General features: G+C 40.1%; 1 protein-coding gene and 9 non-coding genes across 10 annotated transcripts; 5 read left to right on the forward strand and 5 right to left on the reverse strand.

Annotated features, from left to right (window-relative positions):
• The first annotated feature begins 1348 nt into the window (after positions 1-1348).
• LOC149101031 (uncharacterized) lies at positions 1349-20837 on the forward strand. The gene is made up of 3 exons (XM_089276414.1): positions 1349-1434; positions 7132-8290; positions 20829-20837. The coding sequence occupies exons 1-3, from the start codon at positions 1349-1351 to the stop codon at positions 20835-20837; spliced, it is 1254 nt and encodes a 417-aa protein (XP_089132540.1).
• Trnac-gca (transfer RNA cysteine (anticodon GCA)) lies at positions 10578-10649 on the forward strand. Its single transcript has one exon. It is a non-coding gene; the product is annotated as a tRNA-Cys (tRNA).
• On the reverse strand, positions 11399-11469 carry Trnag-gcc (transfer RNA glycine (anticodon GCC)). The gene has a single exon. It is a non-coding gene; the product is annotated as a tRNA-Gly (tRNA).
• On the reverse strand, positions 14284-14354 carry Trnag-gcc (transfer RNA glycine (anticodon GCC)). Its single transcript has one exon. It is a non-coding gene; the product is annotated as a tRNA-Gly (tRNA).
• On the forward strand, positions 14872-14943 carry Trnac-gca (transfer RNA cysteine (anticodon GCA)). The gene has a single exon. It is a non-coding gene; the product is annotated as a tRNA-Cys (tRNA).
• Positions 15378-15448, reverse strand: Trnag-gcc (transfer RNA glycine (anticodon GCC)). Its single transcript has one exon. It is a non-coding gene; the product is annotated as a tRNA-Gly (tRNA).
• Trnac-gca (transfer RNA cysteine (anticodon GCA)) lies at positions 16697-16768 on the forward strand. Its single transcript has one exon. It is a non-coding gene; the product is annotated as a tRNA-Cys (tRNA).
• On the forward strand, positions 17281-17352 carry Trnac-gca (transfer RNA cysteine (anticodon GCA)). Its single transcript has one exon. It is a non-coding gene; the product is annotated as a tRNA-Cys (tRNA).
• On the reverse strand, positions 17788-17858 carry Trnag-gcc (transfer RNA glycine (anticodon GCC)). Its single transcript has one exon. It is a non-coding gene; the product is annotated as a tRNA-Gly (tRNA).
• Trnag-gcc (transfer RNA glycine (anticodon GCC)) lies at positions 20271-20341 on the reverse strand. Its single transcript has one exon. It is a non-coding gene; the product is annotated as a tRNA-Gly (tRNA).
• Positions 20838-20876: the final 39 nt, after the last annotated feature.

A 20876-nucleotide genomic window follows, 5' to 3' on the forward strand; every position in this document is an offset into this window, starting at 1 on the left:
CATCGTTACTACGCTTGGAAAAGTTTAGCTATTTTGAAACAAAAATTTAAAACGACACATCACTTTTATCGGGGGACTGGGTACTAGCAGAAAAAACCGTTTACTTCCAAAATCAATAAAATATTCAACAATTGTCAAGCATAGTTCCTTTGCTGTTGCCATTAGGACTTGTCTTGTACCGGTTGAGTTGAAACCTTCTTTTAATAAACTGTTCCCATTTTGTTAGCCGTATCAAGTCACGTTACCTAATTTGCATAAGTGCGACAAGTCAAAATGATCACTCAAGGAGAAGTATTTGTCTACCAAAATTTTGTCTTGTTATGAACGACGTCTGAGAAGGTAGACGACCCCCTCACTTTTTTGAGGAAAATTAACTGCTGACCCATGTCTTAAATTACCTGAGGACATTTTCGTTGCCGTTGCCGTCCTGGTTGCTTACGGGTCCCTATTTAATAAGAATTTGGCTGAACGACTATCATCAGTATAGTAACGCTTTGTTCTTTTGTTTGTTTGTTTGTTTGTTTGTCTTGGGCAAGATGGTCATTATGATAAGCCCTGCCTAATAAATGAATTTCGCCTTCACGTTTAAGTACTCTTTCCCCCTGAACCTAAATACATGCATTCAATACTTTCCAACGCTTGAGTAAATATAATATACATTTTAATCTTTAAAAAACGACAGCCATCTCGTAGCATATATGTCATGGCAAGTTTAACTGCTTTTCATGTTATTCGCGGGCTATTACGCTTATGACAGTCTTTGAATTGCGGCTAGCATTTTTTGCTGAAAGGCAGGCTAAATGTAGACTAATTGTAATCACATGAAGATATGATATCCTCACAAGAAGATATGATATTCTCACATGTGAAGATATCATGTTTGATAACATTTCTCTTTTGTGCCATTAACTACACTTAAATTTGTTGGTGTATGATCGAAACATCTTCGGATCTTCTTCGGTCGTCTTCGGCAATCTTCGGAAAGTGGTCGGAAATCTTCGGAAAATCGTCAAAAACGGCGTCATCAGCATGTCAACATAATAAAAAGAACATTACACGGTGGCGAGAAGATATGAATTTTATGCTCGACTGGCAAGAACTATATCTCACGAGTGAGCGCAGCCAACTATGGCTGAACTGGTCCGCGATGAAAAGAAAAAATTCTGATTGGTCCCCTTAGCGGTCTGAATTTATATCCTTATATGATTATTAACTGAATCATATTTTTGGACTGAAACGAACCATTCTTAATTTCTAGTTCAATGCTGTTTTGATGATCTTCTTTCTCCCTTTTCAGTTTAAGAAAAAAGTGGTATTGAAGTAAGAATACGTCACTCAGAGGAAACACATGGAAATTGACGTCTGCGTGTCAACTTCAACATCTGAGGTGATGACAGTATTACTTCCATCTTCGCCCTTATCAAAGGTTGATATGTAAGAAAAGATGCTATCTTGTGTGAATGTACGGGTCGTTTTCAAAACTAATAGAAGACATAAAAGTTATTTCTGCCAGGGTCAGCGTTGGGTATGACCTTGGCATGTTTCTTTAAGATTTTGGCCTTGCTTAGCCCCAGCTTTTTTATAGAAAGGTCGTAACTTACAATATCTAGTAATACCTGCATTAAAATTAGCGGCATTTCAACAATTACGATTTTCTATGATCAGGAAAGACGCCCGAATTCATCTGTAGCAGGCTTCAGTTTCATCCGTCATCAACTCTTAAGATAAAAACGGAACAAAAACCAGAACAACTTGAACAAAGTTTTCAACACTGATGTACATTTAAGACCATTTAGGGATATGTTATTAGCAGTGCTGGAAAAGAGTTTAAGTTTTATTTCCGGATTGTGTTCTTCAATCATAGCCGCGCATTCATTCGGCGGAAAGATCTGCTCCAGTTAAATACTTTCACATGTGATCCACGCCGGGCAAAAACTGAATGCCAACAGATCTTTCTTGAACAATAAAGAATAAAGACTGAGAGACTTGCAGTAAGTAATCAGAAAGGCTATCAAGCTTCACATATAAAAGTGCGAAAATGGGTGTATGAACGTACTTGGAAAAATTGAATACATCGTCGGTTCATAGAGCTGGCCCTTTTCACGTTTTACAATGTCGTGCAGTCATAAAACTATAGAGTTATAAATAGCTCTTCGTAAAGATCACAAGAATGAAGCCAAGCCGATAACTAATTATAGAGTCTATACTCTAGACTGTGTATAATTTGGAATCGACAATAAAACTGATTCAACACTATACCATGTGGCACATTGGGGGTGACTGTTCGCTAAATTAACAAATTGCGTGCTTGAGTTGAGGTAATCCTTTCAAATAATTCATGTTCGGCTAGAAACATTGAGAGAAATAGAGTAGAATTTTGAAATTCACGCTGTTAGACTACTATATCTCTGAAGTGTTATTAGCCCCGGTGTAAGACTGATAAGTTGACAGATTCGCTTCCCGCTTCCTAAATTAGTTTATTTTCTTTAATATGGTTATTATACCACCAGAGGTTCAATATACATAAAACCACAAGCGTCAAAACAAAGTGAAGAATGGATATTAATTAAAAGCGTTCCCTTCTTTAATATGTTCCTGTTAATTGCTCTGTGTATACCTCGTTATTAGTTGGCTTTTTCGGCTTTTTTTTTAGGTCACCACAAAATCACAGAAGACTTAAATACTTCACGGTGAGATTTGTCTCCGGGCGTGATTAGTTGCTGGCCGCGGCTTACACTGAAGCCAAACGGACTTATTATTCAGTTCATGAACTGATATCCGGACCTATACAGTACTTATTATTCACCACATTAAGATTTCATGACTTTTATGTTTTAGTCAAGATTTACTCCGAGCACAGCAAGATAACATCTGTCAATGTTTGTGTAAGACTCCACTTGAATCTGTCAGCTTGTTTTGAAAAAATAAAACATAAAGTGATAAATTATTTTCTGTTCGGGATTATTGTTTACGCGATCGGTATGATAACGAGTCACTTTGTTCATTTCAATGGCCTCCTTATGCTCTAGTAAAGTTCAAGTTGCTCAGATCTCCAATCTTTAAGCACGGAAACCGCTCGGCTGCAAGGAAAGATCGGTCAGTGAAATCTCGTTGTTGAGATTGTAGACTGAAAAAAAATTAGAATTGAAAAAAGAACACAGCTGCAAGTCAGCACGTACTACAGACACGTTTGTCGACAGATACGGAAAAACATGAATTTCGGCAAATCTAGTATTTCCAGAGGAATGTTTAAAAAATCACCGTTAATGACTCTTTGGAAAACTCGTTACGAGAAAATAAAGGCGACTTCCTAAGTTGAGTTCCACTACTCTGTACCCATATTCGTAAAATGCCGGAATCAGTGGAACCACGATTTAACGAACCTCTTTGGAACGAAGTCCTCGGTATGACGAACGATATTCCTCACCCCAGTAGTAAAATAAAATACATGGAAAAGAACCTTGATACAACGAAATCTCGTTATAGACGTTATGGCGAACATATTTTGCCAGTCCCTTGCCCCTTCGTTATATCTAGGTTCCACTTTATGTTTTTTTTTTTCCATTAGGCTTATGAGTATTCAGTCCACTGCATTGTTAAGGACGTCTAAAATTTAATCAGCGCAACGTTTCAGAACTTTACGAATTAAAATGGCAGATATACCTCTTGTTTGGAACGAATTCTGTTCTCACTGACTCGTGGTTTAATTAATTAACTTAAGTGAATTTTTTCGTACACGTTTCGTAAGTAGATGTTTGCCGTCGAGGGAGAAAAGGTCAATAGTTACTTTTCCCAATCAGATTAATTTCAAAATACCGCCTCTTCAAAATAACACTACCGTTTAGGGTGTTGAGTTAATTACCACATTTATTTCCTTTTTTCTGCACGTCCCAATGCCTGTGGTCCCTGCTTTCACTCGTTTATTGAATCCGCCATTACCTATCGCAAAGGGCAAATCTAAAAATAAAAGAGCACGAACTCGATCCTAAATAGAAAATGTTACAATCTCTTTTTCTTATCAGGGTATGTTTCGTAAGGTATTTTTCGGTTTTTTATAGATGAGCATCTCTAGTCCCAGGTTTCTTTCTAGATAGCCACACCCTACTGACTTTTTCTCCATTATATAAAGTCTAAATGCGAAAAAAATTCAATTTACTTGCTACTAATCGATTTGAGTGTTATTTAATTGACTGATTCTTCAATGTCATCAAGTTAGTCTATGAGCTAATCTTGTTTAAGAAACATCTCCGTAGTAAAAGGTGAGTTGTGACGTAAATATAGATTCCATTTTCCAACGCTGGAGCATTCAAATCATTTATGGAATGATAACAGAATCCAGCCCGACCAACCGAATTTAACGGACCGGCCATGAAACAAATCTCTCAGAAATGCATGCTTGAGTTATTCCAAAATTAGATAATATTTTTATTCTAACCTGTTGACTTCTGGAACACCGTTAGGGGCAAGTATATTTTAATGAGCTGCCATTAATAAATGACTTAATTATTGTGGAGAACAATTGAGAAGCGGCACCGTTTCTATAGTTGAAATACCGCTTTTGTTCTTAAGACAGCGAATAGAATAAGCCTGTCTGTTTTCCCACCTACCCTCCCTACCAAACCTGAATAAATACGACTTTATTCATCAAAGCCTGTGAAGTCAATGTGTATTTCTACAGTATTGTGTCTCGATAGGCTTATTCTTGGTATTCACGTGACGTCATCATTCTCAAAAATCTAAAACTAAAGAGCCACCAAAGTTATTATCCTCATCAGGCGTAAGAGGCGGCAAATTTATATCTGTTAACAACCTTTCAGCTCAGTAGCTTGCTTCGTTTGAAAACAGGCATATTTTGAATTTCAGAGTTAAGGCGGTGTGTGACATAAAGCTATGAACGCGTTTGTCCAAAAAGATATGCTTACGTCGTGATTTTTAGGCTTTTTATTAGGAAAAGTGCTCATTTAAATGTTTGGTTCATCACTTCAGATAATCAGTCACCTAGATAGCTAAAGTAAGTTCCAGATGTTCACACTACTTTCGGGCCGCCATGTTGGTGTACCATGGAGGTACACCAGCATATGGCGGCTCTAACACTGGGGTCTGTAAATTTGTGGAAACTATTACGACCAATATTTAAAGTTTAGGAAAACGTACAGACCTAAAACTCGGAGAAGTGTTCTATTTATTTATCTCCTATAACATCATAATTTCTTGACTTATACACTGCATGGTTTTCCAATTTCTTTTTAACTAATAATTTCTTGAAATGATAACAATTGTAAACATGCCATTCCGATTGCGCTGATCAACGGTTTTCTCACAAAACCTGGAGCAGAAAAGTTTGGTGCGCTTTCCCAACCTTAATTCAACGTCTGGCGTTACATTTTTACTAACTGTCAGGATCTTTGATCTTTGAAATCAGTGTATCTTTTCAAACGTATCTTATAATCTTAACGCCTTACCACCAATGTTAGTTACTATACCAAATGAAATTTATGCCAGTAATGTAATTTGCACCAACAATGCAGTGCACACTGTCTTTTTATATCGCTCTGCCTTCAGTCCAAATTCTCTACTTGTTTATGCCGTCGAGACGGGTGATGACGGGTGATAACAGCAGCCCTATGCAAACGATAGTTACAATAATAATTTCATACTAAGTATATATAATTGCTACACTGCTTAAAGCCAAAACAGAATAACAAATAGCCGAACCAACAACAAAGCAAGAAGTCTGTCAACACTTACTGCATGCAGTCAAAGTAAACATCGATAGCCCACAAAACATTACAGCCGCTACATTAGCAAAGATTTCTAATAGTAACAGAGTTTGGTATGTTATTCTGGAGAAATTAGGTATGGAATGTTAAGAGGCTGTAAAATCAAGCCCACGCAAAGATCGGTGGAGGCGAGACAGTGGAAGAGAATTAAGTTTTGACGAGGAATGGAGGAAAGACACCTTCGGAAGAGCGGCAATGATCAGGACATTGCCCAGAATTGCAGTCACTGAGATAAGAATGTTTAACGTTGCCAGAAATATACTTTGACGTATTCCACCAAGCTTTGCTGAGCATAGGTAATCTTCAGTAGATGTATAGACTCTGTCTCTAGTTGATTGGGCCATTTTCATCTCTATCATCAAATTGAAGAAGACACATGTTACTTTAATAGGTTCTTCGAATTCATGATGACCATTGCATCTGTTTGCCCCAAGTAGTGGCAACAGGACTGTATATTGACTTGAACGTGCCTTCGCCTATGGGATATCTAAAATAAAAGTATAAAAAGATATTGAAAGATTTAAATGCAGTATAATCATAACTATAAAAAAATTGACTAGGAACAGCACAATTTTCGTTGCACTCCAATGTAAACTACTAATTTTGAACCTTATGGTGTTTCTCGTCTTCTGCACATTTGCAAAGAAATACCCCTATGAGAGAAAGATATTTCCCACGAAGAAAACCAAATTAAAAGACCGTTCCGTGATCTTTTTGTCGAAACAAAAATGCAATATTAAATTATCTGAGGTAAAAATATGATGAAATCATTTAACACATATTTGCTCAGTATTTTGAAAGATAGACAGTTTGAATCTAATTACACATTTGACTGATTGAAAAAAGTGCATGAAGTGTCATGTAGACTAAATGTAGACTAATTTATCAATTAGTTACCACTCGGTAAACCACTGAGTTTTATATAATAAATCTAATTACGTAATTCACATTGCTGCATAGATTTAAGAATTTTTGAGTGAAGAAAATATCTTAGTTTTGGTAAAATGGTGGACATTTCTCTTTCCCTGGTTATTCTTTTGAGCAAAATCAGCCACTATTTTGCTGGCTTCTTGGCCGAGTTTCAGTGCCAAGGCGTCAACTATGTAGACGGGCACACTGGTTTGATTTGTTTTTAGAGAAAAGCCTGGTAAACTCCTTGAAAAGCCATCTTAGGTCTTGCCGGGGAATAAACGCAACCAGCTTGCCTTTGTTATGTCGCAAGCTTGAAGTAGAAAATTATTTGGAATATTTCTATTACTCTTTTCTCTTACACAATATAGCTTATTGCACAGAATTTCTAACAGTAAGAGCTATAATAAAGTGTATTATTATCGTTTGTCTCACGATGTAGTCACTTAATTCGTCGACATGAGCGTTGCTCTCGCAAGCTCGCACGCTATACCAACCATCTCACCTTTCTCACAAGGTGTATTAAGAACCACATTGTTCAAAGAGATCTGCAAGTTCGGCCGCCAGTTCCCACCAGAGGCGCACGCAGAGTCGCTGAACTAGCATCCACGAGATTCCTGAGGGAAAGAATCAGACTGACGCAGAGAGCCAAGGCAGATACGAAGAAAGAAGCCGAATCAACAGCACAGAGCATAACATCTGCTCTTTCTGCGGATGACGCTGCAGAGGTACTCGACAAGGTTAAATCCACTACCCAGCGAGTCTTTAATACCACCAAAGACCGTCAACAGCGCAAGTTTGAGAAACTTTTGCGAGAGAAACAGTCTTCTGTTTCTCCTACAACTTTTGTTGACAAAACAAAGTGGGTTATCAACTTGTCATCCGGGACCCTTAACGAAGCTGAGGTGTCCCTACTGAAGAAAGGTCTAAATTTCGCCGTGACTCCTACGAGCGTCCCAGCCACCGGGATCATCGCCAAAATTGAGTCAGAAGTCAGGCCACTAGATGCGGAGCGAGCAGACACAGTCAGGAGATCCGTCAACACCATCCTTCAACAGGCACAACCACCCACGCCCAACATCACGAAGGAACAGCAGGAGGCTCTTAAAAGCTTAAAAGAGGACAACTCAATCATGGTCCTTCCGGCCGACAAAGGACGCGCTAGCGTAATCCTGGACGCTGACACATACCACGCAAAAATGTCAGCGCTAATTGATTCCGGACCGTACCAGCTGCTCAACAAAGATCCGACAGACCGCTTGACCCGGAAGCTATCTGAGAAGCTGCTAACCCTGAAACGGAGTGGACACATATCAGAGGCGGTTTATAATAAGATCAGACCTCGACACAAACAACCACCTAGGGTCTATGGTTTGCCGAAGATCCACAAGGCCGACACACCGCTTAGGCCAATTGTGTCGTGTGTCAACACCTTTGCATACGACCTGTCTGCTTTCTTGGCTAACGTATTATCTCCTCTTGCAGGTAACTCGAACTTCACAGTGAAGAACTCAACTGACTTCGCCTCCACCATCGCCAGTGAAGAGATCCAGGACCACGAGATCATGTTGTCTTTCGACGTAGAGTCACTGTTTACCAACGTACCGATCGAGGGCGCCGTACAAGCCGCCCTACAAAAAATGGAGAACGACGCAGGCCTGGCTGACCACACGACACTTACACCAGTTCAAATCGCGGACCTCTTGAATTTCGTATTAAGATCTACGTACTTCCAGTACAACGGATCGATTTACGAACGAGACGGCACAGCCATGGGGAGCCCTGTATCAGCGGTTATTGCTAATCTCTACATGGAGATATTTGAAGAACAAGCAATAGAGTCCGCACCTTGCAAGCCTAAGATCTGGAAACGCTACGTAGATGATACTTTCACAATCCTGGATCGGGATAGAGTTGACGTCTTCCTGCAACACCTGAACAGTCAACAACCATCAATCCGTTTCACCATGGAAATCGAGAACAACAACAAGATCGCCTTTCTCGACACGTCAGTTTACAGAGAACCTGATGGCCGCCTTACCACCAGTGTCTACAGGAAACCAACACATACTGATCAGTACCTAGCGTATGATTCACACCACCCTCGTTCAGTAAAGCGCGGTATTGTGAAGTGTCTGTACGACCGGGCTAAACGTCTCGTCACCAAACCATCAGTAATCGCTGGAGAGAAGAAACATCTGTCATCTGTACTTGTTTCTAACGGATATCCCTCCTCTTTTGTACAGAAGATCACAAAGGCACGAACAACCCCAAGAAGAGAGCCTGTCGCGGAATTTAAATCCACCGCCGTTTTACCTTATGTCCAAGGAGTTTCGGAGTCTCTTCGCCGCTGCCTAGAACAACAAGGCATTCGCACCGTCTTTAAGTCCGACACGACACTTCGGTCACACTTAGTGCGACCAAAGGACACCGTCAACCCGGCTAAACAAGATGGTGTTGTCTACAGGATTCCCTGTGAGTGCGGCAAAGTCTACATCGGGGAAACAGGGAGATCTATGCAGGAGAGGATCAAAGAACACGACAGGGATATACGACTCGCCCGAACCCAGACCTCCGCCGTTTCTGAACACACCCACGAGACCGGCCACTATCCTATCTGGAATGAGGTCAAGTTTATTGATCGAGATCCTCACTGGTACACACGTAGGGTCAAGGAAGCTATTCACATAAGACTTCACCCTAACAACATCAACAGGGATAGTGGAATTGAAATTCCTGAAGCATGGATACCCACGATCAAGAAACACAACAACAGGAGAACGGTACAACAGCGGACCACTGAGGGAACAGCTACTCGCCGGAATAATGGAACAATAGGAGGATCGAAATGCACCAATCACAGCCGACCTTTGTGATATAAATGATACCGTGCAATCAGTCGACCTTATCGCCTGAAGAAGACTAGCAGTAAGCAGTCGAAACGTCGCGATCTACATCTCAAGTGACTACATCGTGAGACAAACGATAATACACTTTATTATTGCATCTACCACGATGAATAACAACGACAGTAAGAGCTATTTGCCTATTTCTTTTCTCCACCTACGTTTTTCTCCTCTCGTCACAGTTATATACTACACTACAATGTCATGCAGTTTACAGCCCATCAAGCGTCACAGCGTAATTACTTTTAATCCTGGCTCACCATCAACGATGTCTAACTTCTATGTTGTCAAAAGGTTTTCAAAAAAGTAGACACTGCCAGTCACTGAGCTACAGAGAGAACATGGTAAACAAGGCCATTAATTAGGGTCACATTGAATTCTCAGCCTTCCCAGTAATTATCTCGCAACATGGAATAATATCAGGAGAGAAAACTATGAAAGTAATACCTGACTAGAACCCTACTAAGAAAACTGTCTGACTTTGTTCTTGCCATCAAATAACTTAAAGGGGCTAGGTCACGCTATTTTAGGTAATTTTGTTTAATTTCGTTAATTATGAGCTCTAAACGTCAAATTGGCAGAGTAAAAGTCTTTCATTTGCAAAATCAAGCCCACATAACAACTGAGAATGATTTTCCAGCTGTCAGTAAATGACATTTTGATATACACTGATGTAAATTTGAAAAAAGATGGGCCGACGTTTTTCAAATTTACCCAAATGCAATCCATTTTATCCTCTCCAGTATTGTCCATCCATGACCCTTCCTGGCTTTCCTGGGTTTTGTTTGAGATCTTCTATAGTTTTGAGCCGTTTTTGTGATATTTTACTTAATTCTATGACCATTTGAACAGTGCTGAAATTGCCTAAAATTGCGTGACCTAGCCCCTTTAACAGTTTTCATATAAAGTTGTGCTAGGTCGACAAGTTTTACCAAACTCTCACGGGTCAAGAACAAAAACTTCATTGTCATGTTGTATGCAAGGGGGCATAGCTCAGTGGTAGAGCATTCGACTGCAGATCGAGAGGTCACCGGTTCAACCCCGGTTGCCCTCTTAAATTGGGTTTTGGTTTATTTTTCCCCCGGCTTTTTCCTAATTAGCAAAGTGGTTTACGGCCACTGTGTTTGGTAAACCACGGTGTTGTGTTTTGCTCAATAAAGAGAATATGCTCTTTTATCTCACTTAAGCTTCAATGAACTGGAAAACCATTTTCAACTTCATGAATCGGAGTCGGTAATAACCAAACACTTAAGCCAAGCTACAATCAAAGCCTTAATGAACAAAATTTTACAAGGTGTGAGGCTGATCAAGCGTTCTTTTCAATACAAGTGTGACCAAATATTTCGGTTGTGGAAACTAACTTTCACCAGTGTTTGAGAAATCTTAGTCCAGACGGAATGAAATGGTTTCATCATAGAGGAATTAAACAATTAGATTATGAGCTCGAGATTTCTATCGCGTGATAGTTGACGAGGGCGCAGCCCGAATAAACTATCTGCCGACGCATAGAAATCAAGAGCGAATAATCTAATTGTTTTAGTATAAATCTACTAGACGTTCAAGACTGTCTAAATCCTCTTCACAGATACCTCGAGAACACAAAGAAGCGGCAGTCATTTTGTTAACAAGGGCACACTGCTACGCTACTCACTATCTATCACAGAATAGATAGTGAGTAACGTAGCCAATCAGAGAACGGCATTCGTGATAGCACGTTAGTAGATTTATACTAAAATGTGATAGACCACAGTTTGTTATTGTGTTATTGATAAACGACAATAAAATAGAGGCATAAAGAAAATTTGCACTGGCCGGGAATCGAACCCGGGCCTCCCGCGTGGCAGGCGAGAATTCTACCACTGAACCACCAGTGCTTGTCTGAACACCATTTCTTGTGATAAGAGGACTGTTGGGTTGGTAACAAGCTGAAAACTACTAATACGTAGATAGGAAAAGACCCCTCTGAAGTTAATCCCTGGCCAAACGGACTCGCAAGTTGTCGAAAGTAGCCGCACTTGCAAAGCCTTGCGTAGGGTGGCCAAACGTACTCGCAAGTTTCCTCGCAAGCATACGCAAGTCGCCAAAAACCCATTCCAAGGCAGACATATCCTGTGTCTCATTGGCTAAACGGTTGCTTTAACAGCAAATGAACGTCACTCAACTTGCGTTGATTTTGTTTTGGTGGCCAAACGGTGAAAAACTTGCGTCGACATGCGTGCAAATTTGATCTCGACCAAAGTGAGCGCAAGTCATGATCAACGCAATTCAACGCAAGCACACGCAAGCCCACGCCAACTAGACGCAAGTTGAAAATTTGGGTCCACTTGCGAGTCCGTTTGGCTAGGACTTTAGAACAATTATAGCAGTTAAGTTGTTTTGAGCGTCGAAGTAATTCACATTTGCACCGTTCTTGGTTGAGTTACTACGCTAAGTGATTGGCTTAAAGAATTCGCGCCACTTTGTCATCCAGTTTTTTTGGAAAACTAATTCAGTACCCTGTTTAACTTGTTGACGTTGTGTTTTGCTTAATAAAAGTAATATGCTCTTAATTACACTTAAGTTTCACTGAACTCTTTCACCTTCATGAACTTGAGTAGGCAAGAACCAAACACTTAAGGTAACTTACTACAGTTTGATAGATTATAACAGCCCAACTTCTAACTCTTTTCAAAAATGTTCCATGATGCTTTTCCTTTCTCTATTTACTGTTTACTTAAGGCTGTTACCATTCTAAGTGAAACTTGAACAATTAAACGGCAACAAATGGCAAAAACGAACGACCGAGTACCTAAGGAGAGACTGGGAACTAGTAGGTTAAATCACCTTTTTCTCAAAATCTACCCGTATGACCCCACCTCAAAATTTCAGGAATTAGCAATTAGCTCTGGTTTAACATTCATGCAAAGTAAAATAAAAATCTGAAAGACAGATTTTTCGCAAACTAAGAAAATGTGAAATCCAAAATAGCCCAAAATCGGTCTTACAGATTTTTTAAAATTTTGGCTCTAAACGTGATTCACCCCTATAAATCAACTGCGAAAATTTCATCATGGGTTGTATGGTAGGTTTTCGAGCAATTCTCGATCAAATACTGGCTTCTACAACCTTGGACGAGAATTGAATTGCGTACGCCCTTCATTTAAGAGCGCGCTCATGTGACGCCATGAATCGCGTGCGAGAAAGTAAGAGCAAATTAGAGCTCTTTTACCGGTTGTTTATCGAGCTTTTTTGTAATATTTTTTTGGCCCTAGGCTTAAACCCATGTTTGAAAGGAGTTTGAAACCATTGCTACGCATACTGAAGTGATTTAACGCCTTTCAAGTGCTGAAGTGATTTTCGTTTCTTCTTAGGGTTGCTTGCGTCATTTTTGCACGCGCGATTGATACTGACCATGATGTCTGGCAGGCAATCATAGCGCGCGCTAGTGAGTCTCGGAATAACTGTAGTAAGCCACAGGTCAATCCTCAGTATTGCACTGCGCATCCTTTCTGCGCATAATTTCACGCGATTAAAAAATGGCGGCTTTCTCTTTACGGCTGAACCTCGCTATAGAGGTAAATCGTCATTTTCTCGCAAACGAGTTTGGTGACCTATTATTTTTTTCTTTTGTTTTGAATTGAGTAATAAATTTCTCTGTCTAATATAAATATGGACCAATTCTCAGTGTAGAACAAAAAACGATCGTCGGAAACGTGAATTTAGCAAGAAATCGTGACTACAATCATGGTGCTATTATAAGGATTTATAGATCGTTTTCACTGTCACGTAATAAATAAATAAATCAAAAACCACCCAGTGGAAAAAGCTATGAAATTATGATGTTATAGAAGATAACTAAATAAGCCACTTCTCCAAGTTTTAGGCCTGTGCGTTTCCCCAAACTTCAGATATTCGCAAATATTTACAGAGCCCAGTATGAAAACGCCATGTTGGTGTACCTCCGTGGTACACCAATATGGCGGCCGGTAAATAGTGTAAACATCTGGAACTTACTTTGGCTATCTAGGCGACTGATTATCAGTACTGATCAAACAAGCATTTACATAAGCACTTTTCCTAATGCTCTAACTTCTAAAAAGGCTCAAAATCATGGGATAAGTATATAGTTTTCGACAAACTCGATCATAGCCTTGTGTCACGTATCTCCATAACCCTGAAATTCAAAATGCTCTGGATTCCAAACGAAGCACGCTATTGAGCTGTAAAATTGTAAACAGATAGAAATATACCGCCTCTTGTGCCTGATGAGGATAAAAACTTTGGTGGCTCTTTAGTTTTGAATTTTAGAAAGTGATGACGTCACGTAAAAACGATCTATTGGGTGTAAACAAGGTGCTGTTGCTCCTGAACCAACGTGGGGACCCCTCATTTTTATTTCAAAATTTAAGTTCCTACAATATAACCAATCAATAGGCAAATTTTCACAAAAATCTCAGTGCGGGTTCTATTTCAGTGGAATGAACTTAAGCCAAGCCATAACTAACTATGGCCAAGCACAATCGAAGCCAGTTAAGATACGAGGCTGATCAAGCAGCTGGGAATGTCTTTCCGATACCGATATGAACCAGAATTTCGGTTTGTGGGAACCAACTTTCATCAGGGGCTGAGAAAGCCTGGTCAAGATTGAAATGCGACAGACGACACGCTGTTTATGGTAAACAAATATAAAATAGGGCGTAAAGAAACTTTGCACTGGCCGGGAATCGAACCCGGGCCTCCCGCGTGGCAGGCGAGAATTCTACCACTGAACCACCAGTGCTTGTCTGAGTACAACCACTTGTAGCGAAGACTCTTCTTTTGATAACAAACTTAAAACTGCAAATACGCAGATAGGAAAAGACCTATAAGTGAAACTGAACCCGCGTCACTTTGTCATCCAATTAGAATTAAAACCAAAACCAATCGTGACTCGCTCGCACACGTTTCCCGCGCTTTGCGTCAGCTACGTATGCATTTATAAAATACTTGAAATATTACGTGCGCTCTCATTGGTCGATAGATGTGTTTAGCCGAGAGCCGTGTGAACACGGTTGTGACGTTTAAGATTCGCGCGCAGTTTTGAGAAATATCTTATAAAAGCAATAAAGAGCTTTTTCCGTGTTTACATATAGCTTCATCTAAACACTTGGAAAGAAACGCACTCTATTACTTTTGTAAAATATTTCTAAAAAATACTCGCGAATCTTAGATATAAAATTGCTCTACGTCGACAAGTTTTACCTGTAGTTAACTCTCACGGGCTTAGAATAGGAACATCAGTATTTAGTTGTATACAAGGGGACATAGCTCAGTGTTAGAGCATTCGATTGCAGATCGAGAGGTCACCGGTTCAAACCCGGTTGTCCCCTTTAGTTTGGTCTTATTTTGTCCTTGCTATTCCCCAATTAGAAAAGTGGTTCCCCCACAATGTGGTCGGCAAACTAATTCAGTACTTCGTTTAACTGGTTGACGTTGCGTTTTGCTTAATAAAAGCAATACGTCCTTTTATCACACTTAAGCTTCACTGAACTGGAAAACCATTTTCAACTTCATGAACTTGGGTAGGCAAGAAAAAAACACTTAGGCCAAGCACAATCAAAGCCCTAATGAACAAAATTTTACAAGATGTGAGGTTGATCAAGCAGCTGGGAATGTTTTCTTCTCAACATTCATGTGACCCAAAATTTCGGTTTGTGGAAACTAACTTTCATCAGGGACTGAGAAAGCTTAGTCAAGATTGAAACGCGATAGACCATAGGCTGTTAATGGTAAACGAAAATAAAATAGTGGCATAAAGAAAATTTGCACTGGCCGGGAATCGAACCCGGGCCTCCCGCGTGGCAGGCGAGATTTCTACGACTGAACCACCAGTGCTTGTCTCAGTACACTTACTAGTTACAAGAGTACGGTTGGATTGGTAACAAACTTAAAACTACTAAGACGTCGATATATGTAGGAAAAGTCCTATCTGAAGTTACAGCAATTATAACAGTTAAGTTGTTTTGAGTGGCCATGTAATTCACCTTTGCACTGCTTTTGGTTGTGTTACTACGGTAAGTGATTGGCTTAAAGAATTCGCGCCACTTTGTCATCCAATTAGAAGTAAAACCAAAACCAATCGTGACTCGCTCGCACACGTTTCCCGCGTTTTGCGTCAGCTACACGTGCATTTGTAAAATAACTGAGATATTACGCGCACTCTCATTGGTCGATAGGTATGTTTAGATGAGAGTCTGTAAGCACGGTTGTGGCGTTTAAGATTCTCGCGTATTTTTGAGAAATATTTTATAAAAGCAATACAGCACTTTCTCCGGGTTAACAAAGCCTCGTCTAAAACGAGGGAGGCTAGGACAATTCTCTAAAGTTATACAAATCCTCGACTGCGTCTCGAGTTTGCATTTAGTAAATTGATGTTGGTTTTTCTTGCGTTTGTTCTGTTATTGATCACGAATTTCGTCATAACATTGTCAAAGTAGCTGTGGATCTACTTTGACAATGTTATGGCGAAATTCACGGTCAATAACAGAACAGACGCATTAAAAACTGACATCAATTTATTTTTTTACGATATCAAATTGTCAAACTGTACGCTCTCGTTTGTTGATGCATCGCATAAATTTTAAATTCATGTCTGTCCGCTTATTGACAATAAAAATTAGCCAATGAGCGCCCGAGAATTTCTGCAGTTATCGTTTAAAAAACTGTCTCAAAACCTTCCTCGTGTTTAGATCAGGCTATGTAAGCACGGAAAAAGTGCTCTATTGCTTTTATGAAATATTTCTCTAAAAAACACACGAGTCTTAAAAGGTCCTAGTCAGCCACACCTTTGTTTTTGTTTACATTCGAGAGTTTGGCTATTATATTTCATTCCGAGCATGTCGAAACGAAAGAAATGACTGTGAAACTACTAAAGATAATTGAACATACTTTCAGGAACACAACTTACCGTAAAGTAATAAGATTTCGTTTCACCATGCTTTATCAATAATTTCGACGGTATCGAAAACGGCAGAGACTGACTAGGGTCCTTTAAACATAAAATTTTTCTCCGGTCGACAAGTTTTACTTGTAGTCAACTCTCACGGGTTAAGAATAAAAACTTCACCGCCTTGTTGCATACAAGGGGGCATAGCTCAGTGGTAGAGCATTCGACTGCAGATCGACAGGTCACCGGTTCAATCCCGGTTGTTCCCTTTTGTTTTGTTCCACTTTCCACCCTGCTTTTGTCTAATTCGGAACGTGGTTCCCGTCCACTTTGGTTAGCAAACTAGTTCAGTTCCCCGTTTAACTTTTTGATGTTGTGATTTGCTTAATATAATAATACGCTTTTCTAACACGCTCTAGGGCTCCATGGACTGGAAAACCATTTTCAACTTTGCGTAGGCAACAACCAAACACTGAAGCCAAGCACGATTGAAGCCTTAGTGAACAAAATTTAAAGAGATGTGAGTCTGATCAAGCAGCTGGGAATGTTTTCTTCAGTCTCAATACCAGTGTGACCTAGAATTTCGGTTTGTGGAAACTAACTTTCATCAGGGGCTAGCAAAGCTTAGTCAAGAGTGAAATGCGATAAACCACAGGCTGGTAATGGTAAACTAAAATAAAATAGTGGCATTAAGAAAGTCTGCACTGGCAGGGAATCGAACCCGGGCCTTCCACGTGGCAGGCGAGAATTCTAAAAAAGTTAATTGCCTTGTTGTATGCAAGGGGGCAAAGCTCAGTGGTAGAGCATTCGACTGCAGATCGAGAGGTCACCGGTTCAATCCCGGTTGTCCCCTTAAGCTTTCTTTCACTTTTCCCCTGCTTTTGTCTAATTTGAAAGGTGGTTCTCGTCCACTGTGGTTAGCAAACTAATTCATGATCTGTACCCTGTTTAACTTTTTGATTTTGTGTTTTGCTTAATGAAATAATATGCTTTTCTAACACGCTTATGGCTCCTTGGACTAAAAAACCATTTTCAACTTTGAGTAGGCAACAACCAAACACTGAAGCCAAGCAAAATCGAAGCCTCAGTGAACAAAATTTAAAGAGATGTGAGTCTGATCAAGCAGCTGGGAATGTTTTCTTCATTCTCAATACCAATGTGACCCAAAATTTCGGTTTGTGGAAACCAACTTTCATCAGGGGCTGGGAAAGCTTAGTCAAGATTGAAATGCGATAGACCATAGGCTGTTAATGGTAAACTAAAATAAAATAGTGGCACAAAGAAAGTCTGCACTGGCCGGAAATCGAACCCGGGCCTCCCGCGTGGCAGGCGAGCATTCTACCACTGAACCACCAGTGCTTGTCTGAATAGTAACAAGAGGACTTTTGGTTTGGTAACAAACTTAAAACTACTAATGGAGGTTTTGCACGGCAGCCATATTGCATGGCAGGAACAATAGATTCTTTTTCGTATGGGAAAAAATGTTCTTTCCAATGCAGAACATTTTCATTGTTCCTGCCATGCAACATGGCTGCCGTGCAAAACCTCTATACGTACATATATATAGGAAAAGACTAATCTGAAGTCACACCAATATTGGTGCTGTTAAATTGTTTTCACTTGTGTGTCGATGTAATTCACATTTGCAGTGTTTTTGGTTGCATTACTATCTACTTGCTACGCTGAGCGATTGGCTTAAAAAACTCGCGCCACTTTCATCCGATCAGAATTAAAACCAAAACCAATCGTGACTCGCTCTAACACGTTTGAAGCGCTTTGCGTCAGCTACAAGTGCATTTATAAAATAACTGAGATATTACGGGCGCCCTCACTGGTCGATAGGTGTGTTTAGATGACAGTGAGTAAGTACGGTTGTAACACTAGTCGAGAATCGAACCCGGGCCTCTCGCGTGGCAGGCGAGAATTCTACCACTGACCACCAGTGCTACATACTCTACAAAGTAGGAATGCAGGCGAAAGCTTTCGCCACCAATAGATTTTACAGGGGCCAGGAGCCATCCTGAAAGGGCTTAATAAAAAGAATCTGCTCTTTTATCACACTTAGGCTTCATTGAACAAGAAAACTTTGTTTCTCCAGGGGCGTAGCGTCCAAATCCGCACGTACGCCCGTGCCTACAACTGAAATCTGGACAAATATTTTTCTTATTCCCTGAAAGTTTTTTTAAAGTTACCATAAAGTCCAGCCGATTTTTAAATTTCAAATTGTTGTCTGTGTGTGTAAGGCTCTCCGGTGTCTTTTCATAAAACCCATAAACGTCAAGAAACGTAATAGTAGAGTGAAAACAAAAGCAAAAAATTCTACCCTCCACGGCCCTCACACCCGTAAACCTTGTAAGCCCTATGTTTAGACCATTGTTTTACTCCCTATTTTTGTTGTGGCTTGTCGAAAACTCCGGCTAGGGATGGGTAAAATTAACAACTAACTATGCATCATCCCTCGCGTTTATCTATTGAAATGTCCCTCCGAAATTGTAGGAAATGGCATTTCCGAGACCTTAGATTTCAATTTTTTTGAGGGAGCCCCCTAGTTACGTTTGAAGCACCATTCTTGTGCGTATGCCTTCACAATCTCACGGTACGCCCCTGTTTTCAACTCCATGAACTTGAATAGGCAAGACCCAAACACTATCGAAACCTTAATGAACAAAATTTTACAAGATGTGAGTCTGATCAAGCAGCTGGGAATGATTTCTTTCGTTTTATGGAAACCAACTTTCATCAGAGCCTGAGAATGCCTAATCAAGAGTGAAATGCGATAGACCATAGGCTGTTAATGGTAAACGAAAACAAAATAGTAGCATAAGGAAAAATTGCCTTGGCCGGTAATCGAACCCGGGCCTACCGCGTGGCAGGCGAGAATTCTACCACTGAACCACCAGTGCTTGGCTGATAACACTTTCTCTAACCAAGAGAAGTCATGGTTGTTAACAATTTGAAACCTACTAAACGTAGATAGGAAAAGACTCATCTGAACTGACAGCAATTAGAACAGTTTGAAAGTTGTTTTCACTTGACGGTCGAAGTAATTCATTTTTGCATCCAATCGTGACTCGCTCGCACAAGCTTCCCGTCGGCTACATATGTATTTATAAAATAACTGAAATATTACACGCGCTCTCATTGGTTGATAGGCGTGTTTGAATGAGAGTTTGTAAGCAATGCTGTGACGTTTTGGATTAATATTCGCGCGTCTTTTTGAAAAAATGCTTTATTGCTTTTATAATCGATCCCGGGCCTCCCGCGTGGCAGGCGAGCAATCTACCACTAAGCCACCGGTACTACATATTGAATACAGCGGGAACGTAGGCCAACGTTTTCCCCACTCATAGATTTTAGAACGGCGGTTTGAATTTCCAAGAGCGCTGTGGAAGTTTCTTGAGATCTTTACGATATATTTCCCAAAAAATTAACAGATGCAAGGATTTAATGTCTGTGAGTCATACACCTGAAAATATAAACATGCAAGAGAACCACGCAACAAGCTGTCAATATGTGTTAAGCAAAACAAGAATACTGTGGGGCAGCCAGCATATAGCAAAATCCTGCCGCAATGGCAATTTCCGTTACTAAGCACATTTATAATTTCGATCGTTTTTCACACGTTCTTATATAGCACTACTCGATAGCTTACATGAAATCTTCTATGAATTGAGTTTTTAAAGGATGTTAATGGTGTTATAGCAGGTAGGAAATGGATTTCATTCAGAGGCCCTAATACGTCCCCTGACCGCCCCGGTGAGGCAAAAAAGATGCACTAACCGGGAATCGAACCCGGGCCTTCCGCGTGGCAAGGGAGAATTCTACCACTGAACCACCAGTGCTTGTCTAAGCACAATTGCTTGTAACAAGCGGGCTGTTGATTTGAAAACTATCAACTAACTGAAATCCCGAGCTCATAATCTAATTGTTCATTATTATACAGTTAGGGGGTATAGCTCAGAAGTGGAGCATTCGACTGCACATCGATAGGTCACCAATTTGTTCCCGGTTGCCCCCTATTCTCGGTCAACAAGATGTACTTGTAAATAACTCTCACTGGTTAAGAAAAGTTAATCACCCGTTCTCATCTAGCTCTAACTCGATAGCTCACATGAAATCTTCTGTGACTTGAGCTTTTAAAGGATGATAGTGTAGTTATTATTATGCTTACCAAACAGCCAACGGGTGTAAAGAAATGCAATATATACTTCTAAAAAGTATTTGTTATCGGACAAGTATTTCGTTGTGCCTCTCCGAAAGTTATAACTTTATAAACTATCCATTTCCTCCAATTAAAAGCTCAAGTAACTTAATTTCTCAACCTTTCAGTTGAGATAGGGACTTCATTTTGGTCTTGGAAAGACCCTCCTAAATTTT

Source organism: Orbicella faveolata, unplaced genomic scaffold (assembly GCF_042242905.1).
Source record: "Orbicella faveolata isolate gen_17 unplaced genomic scaffold, um_ofav_v1 contig_4, whole genome shotgun sequence".
NCBI classification, from domain to species: domain Eukaryota; kingdom Metazoa; phylum Cnidaria; class Anthozoa; order Scleractinia; family Merulinidae; genus Orbicella; species Orbicella faveolata.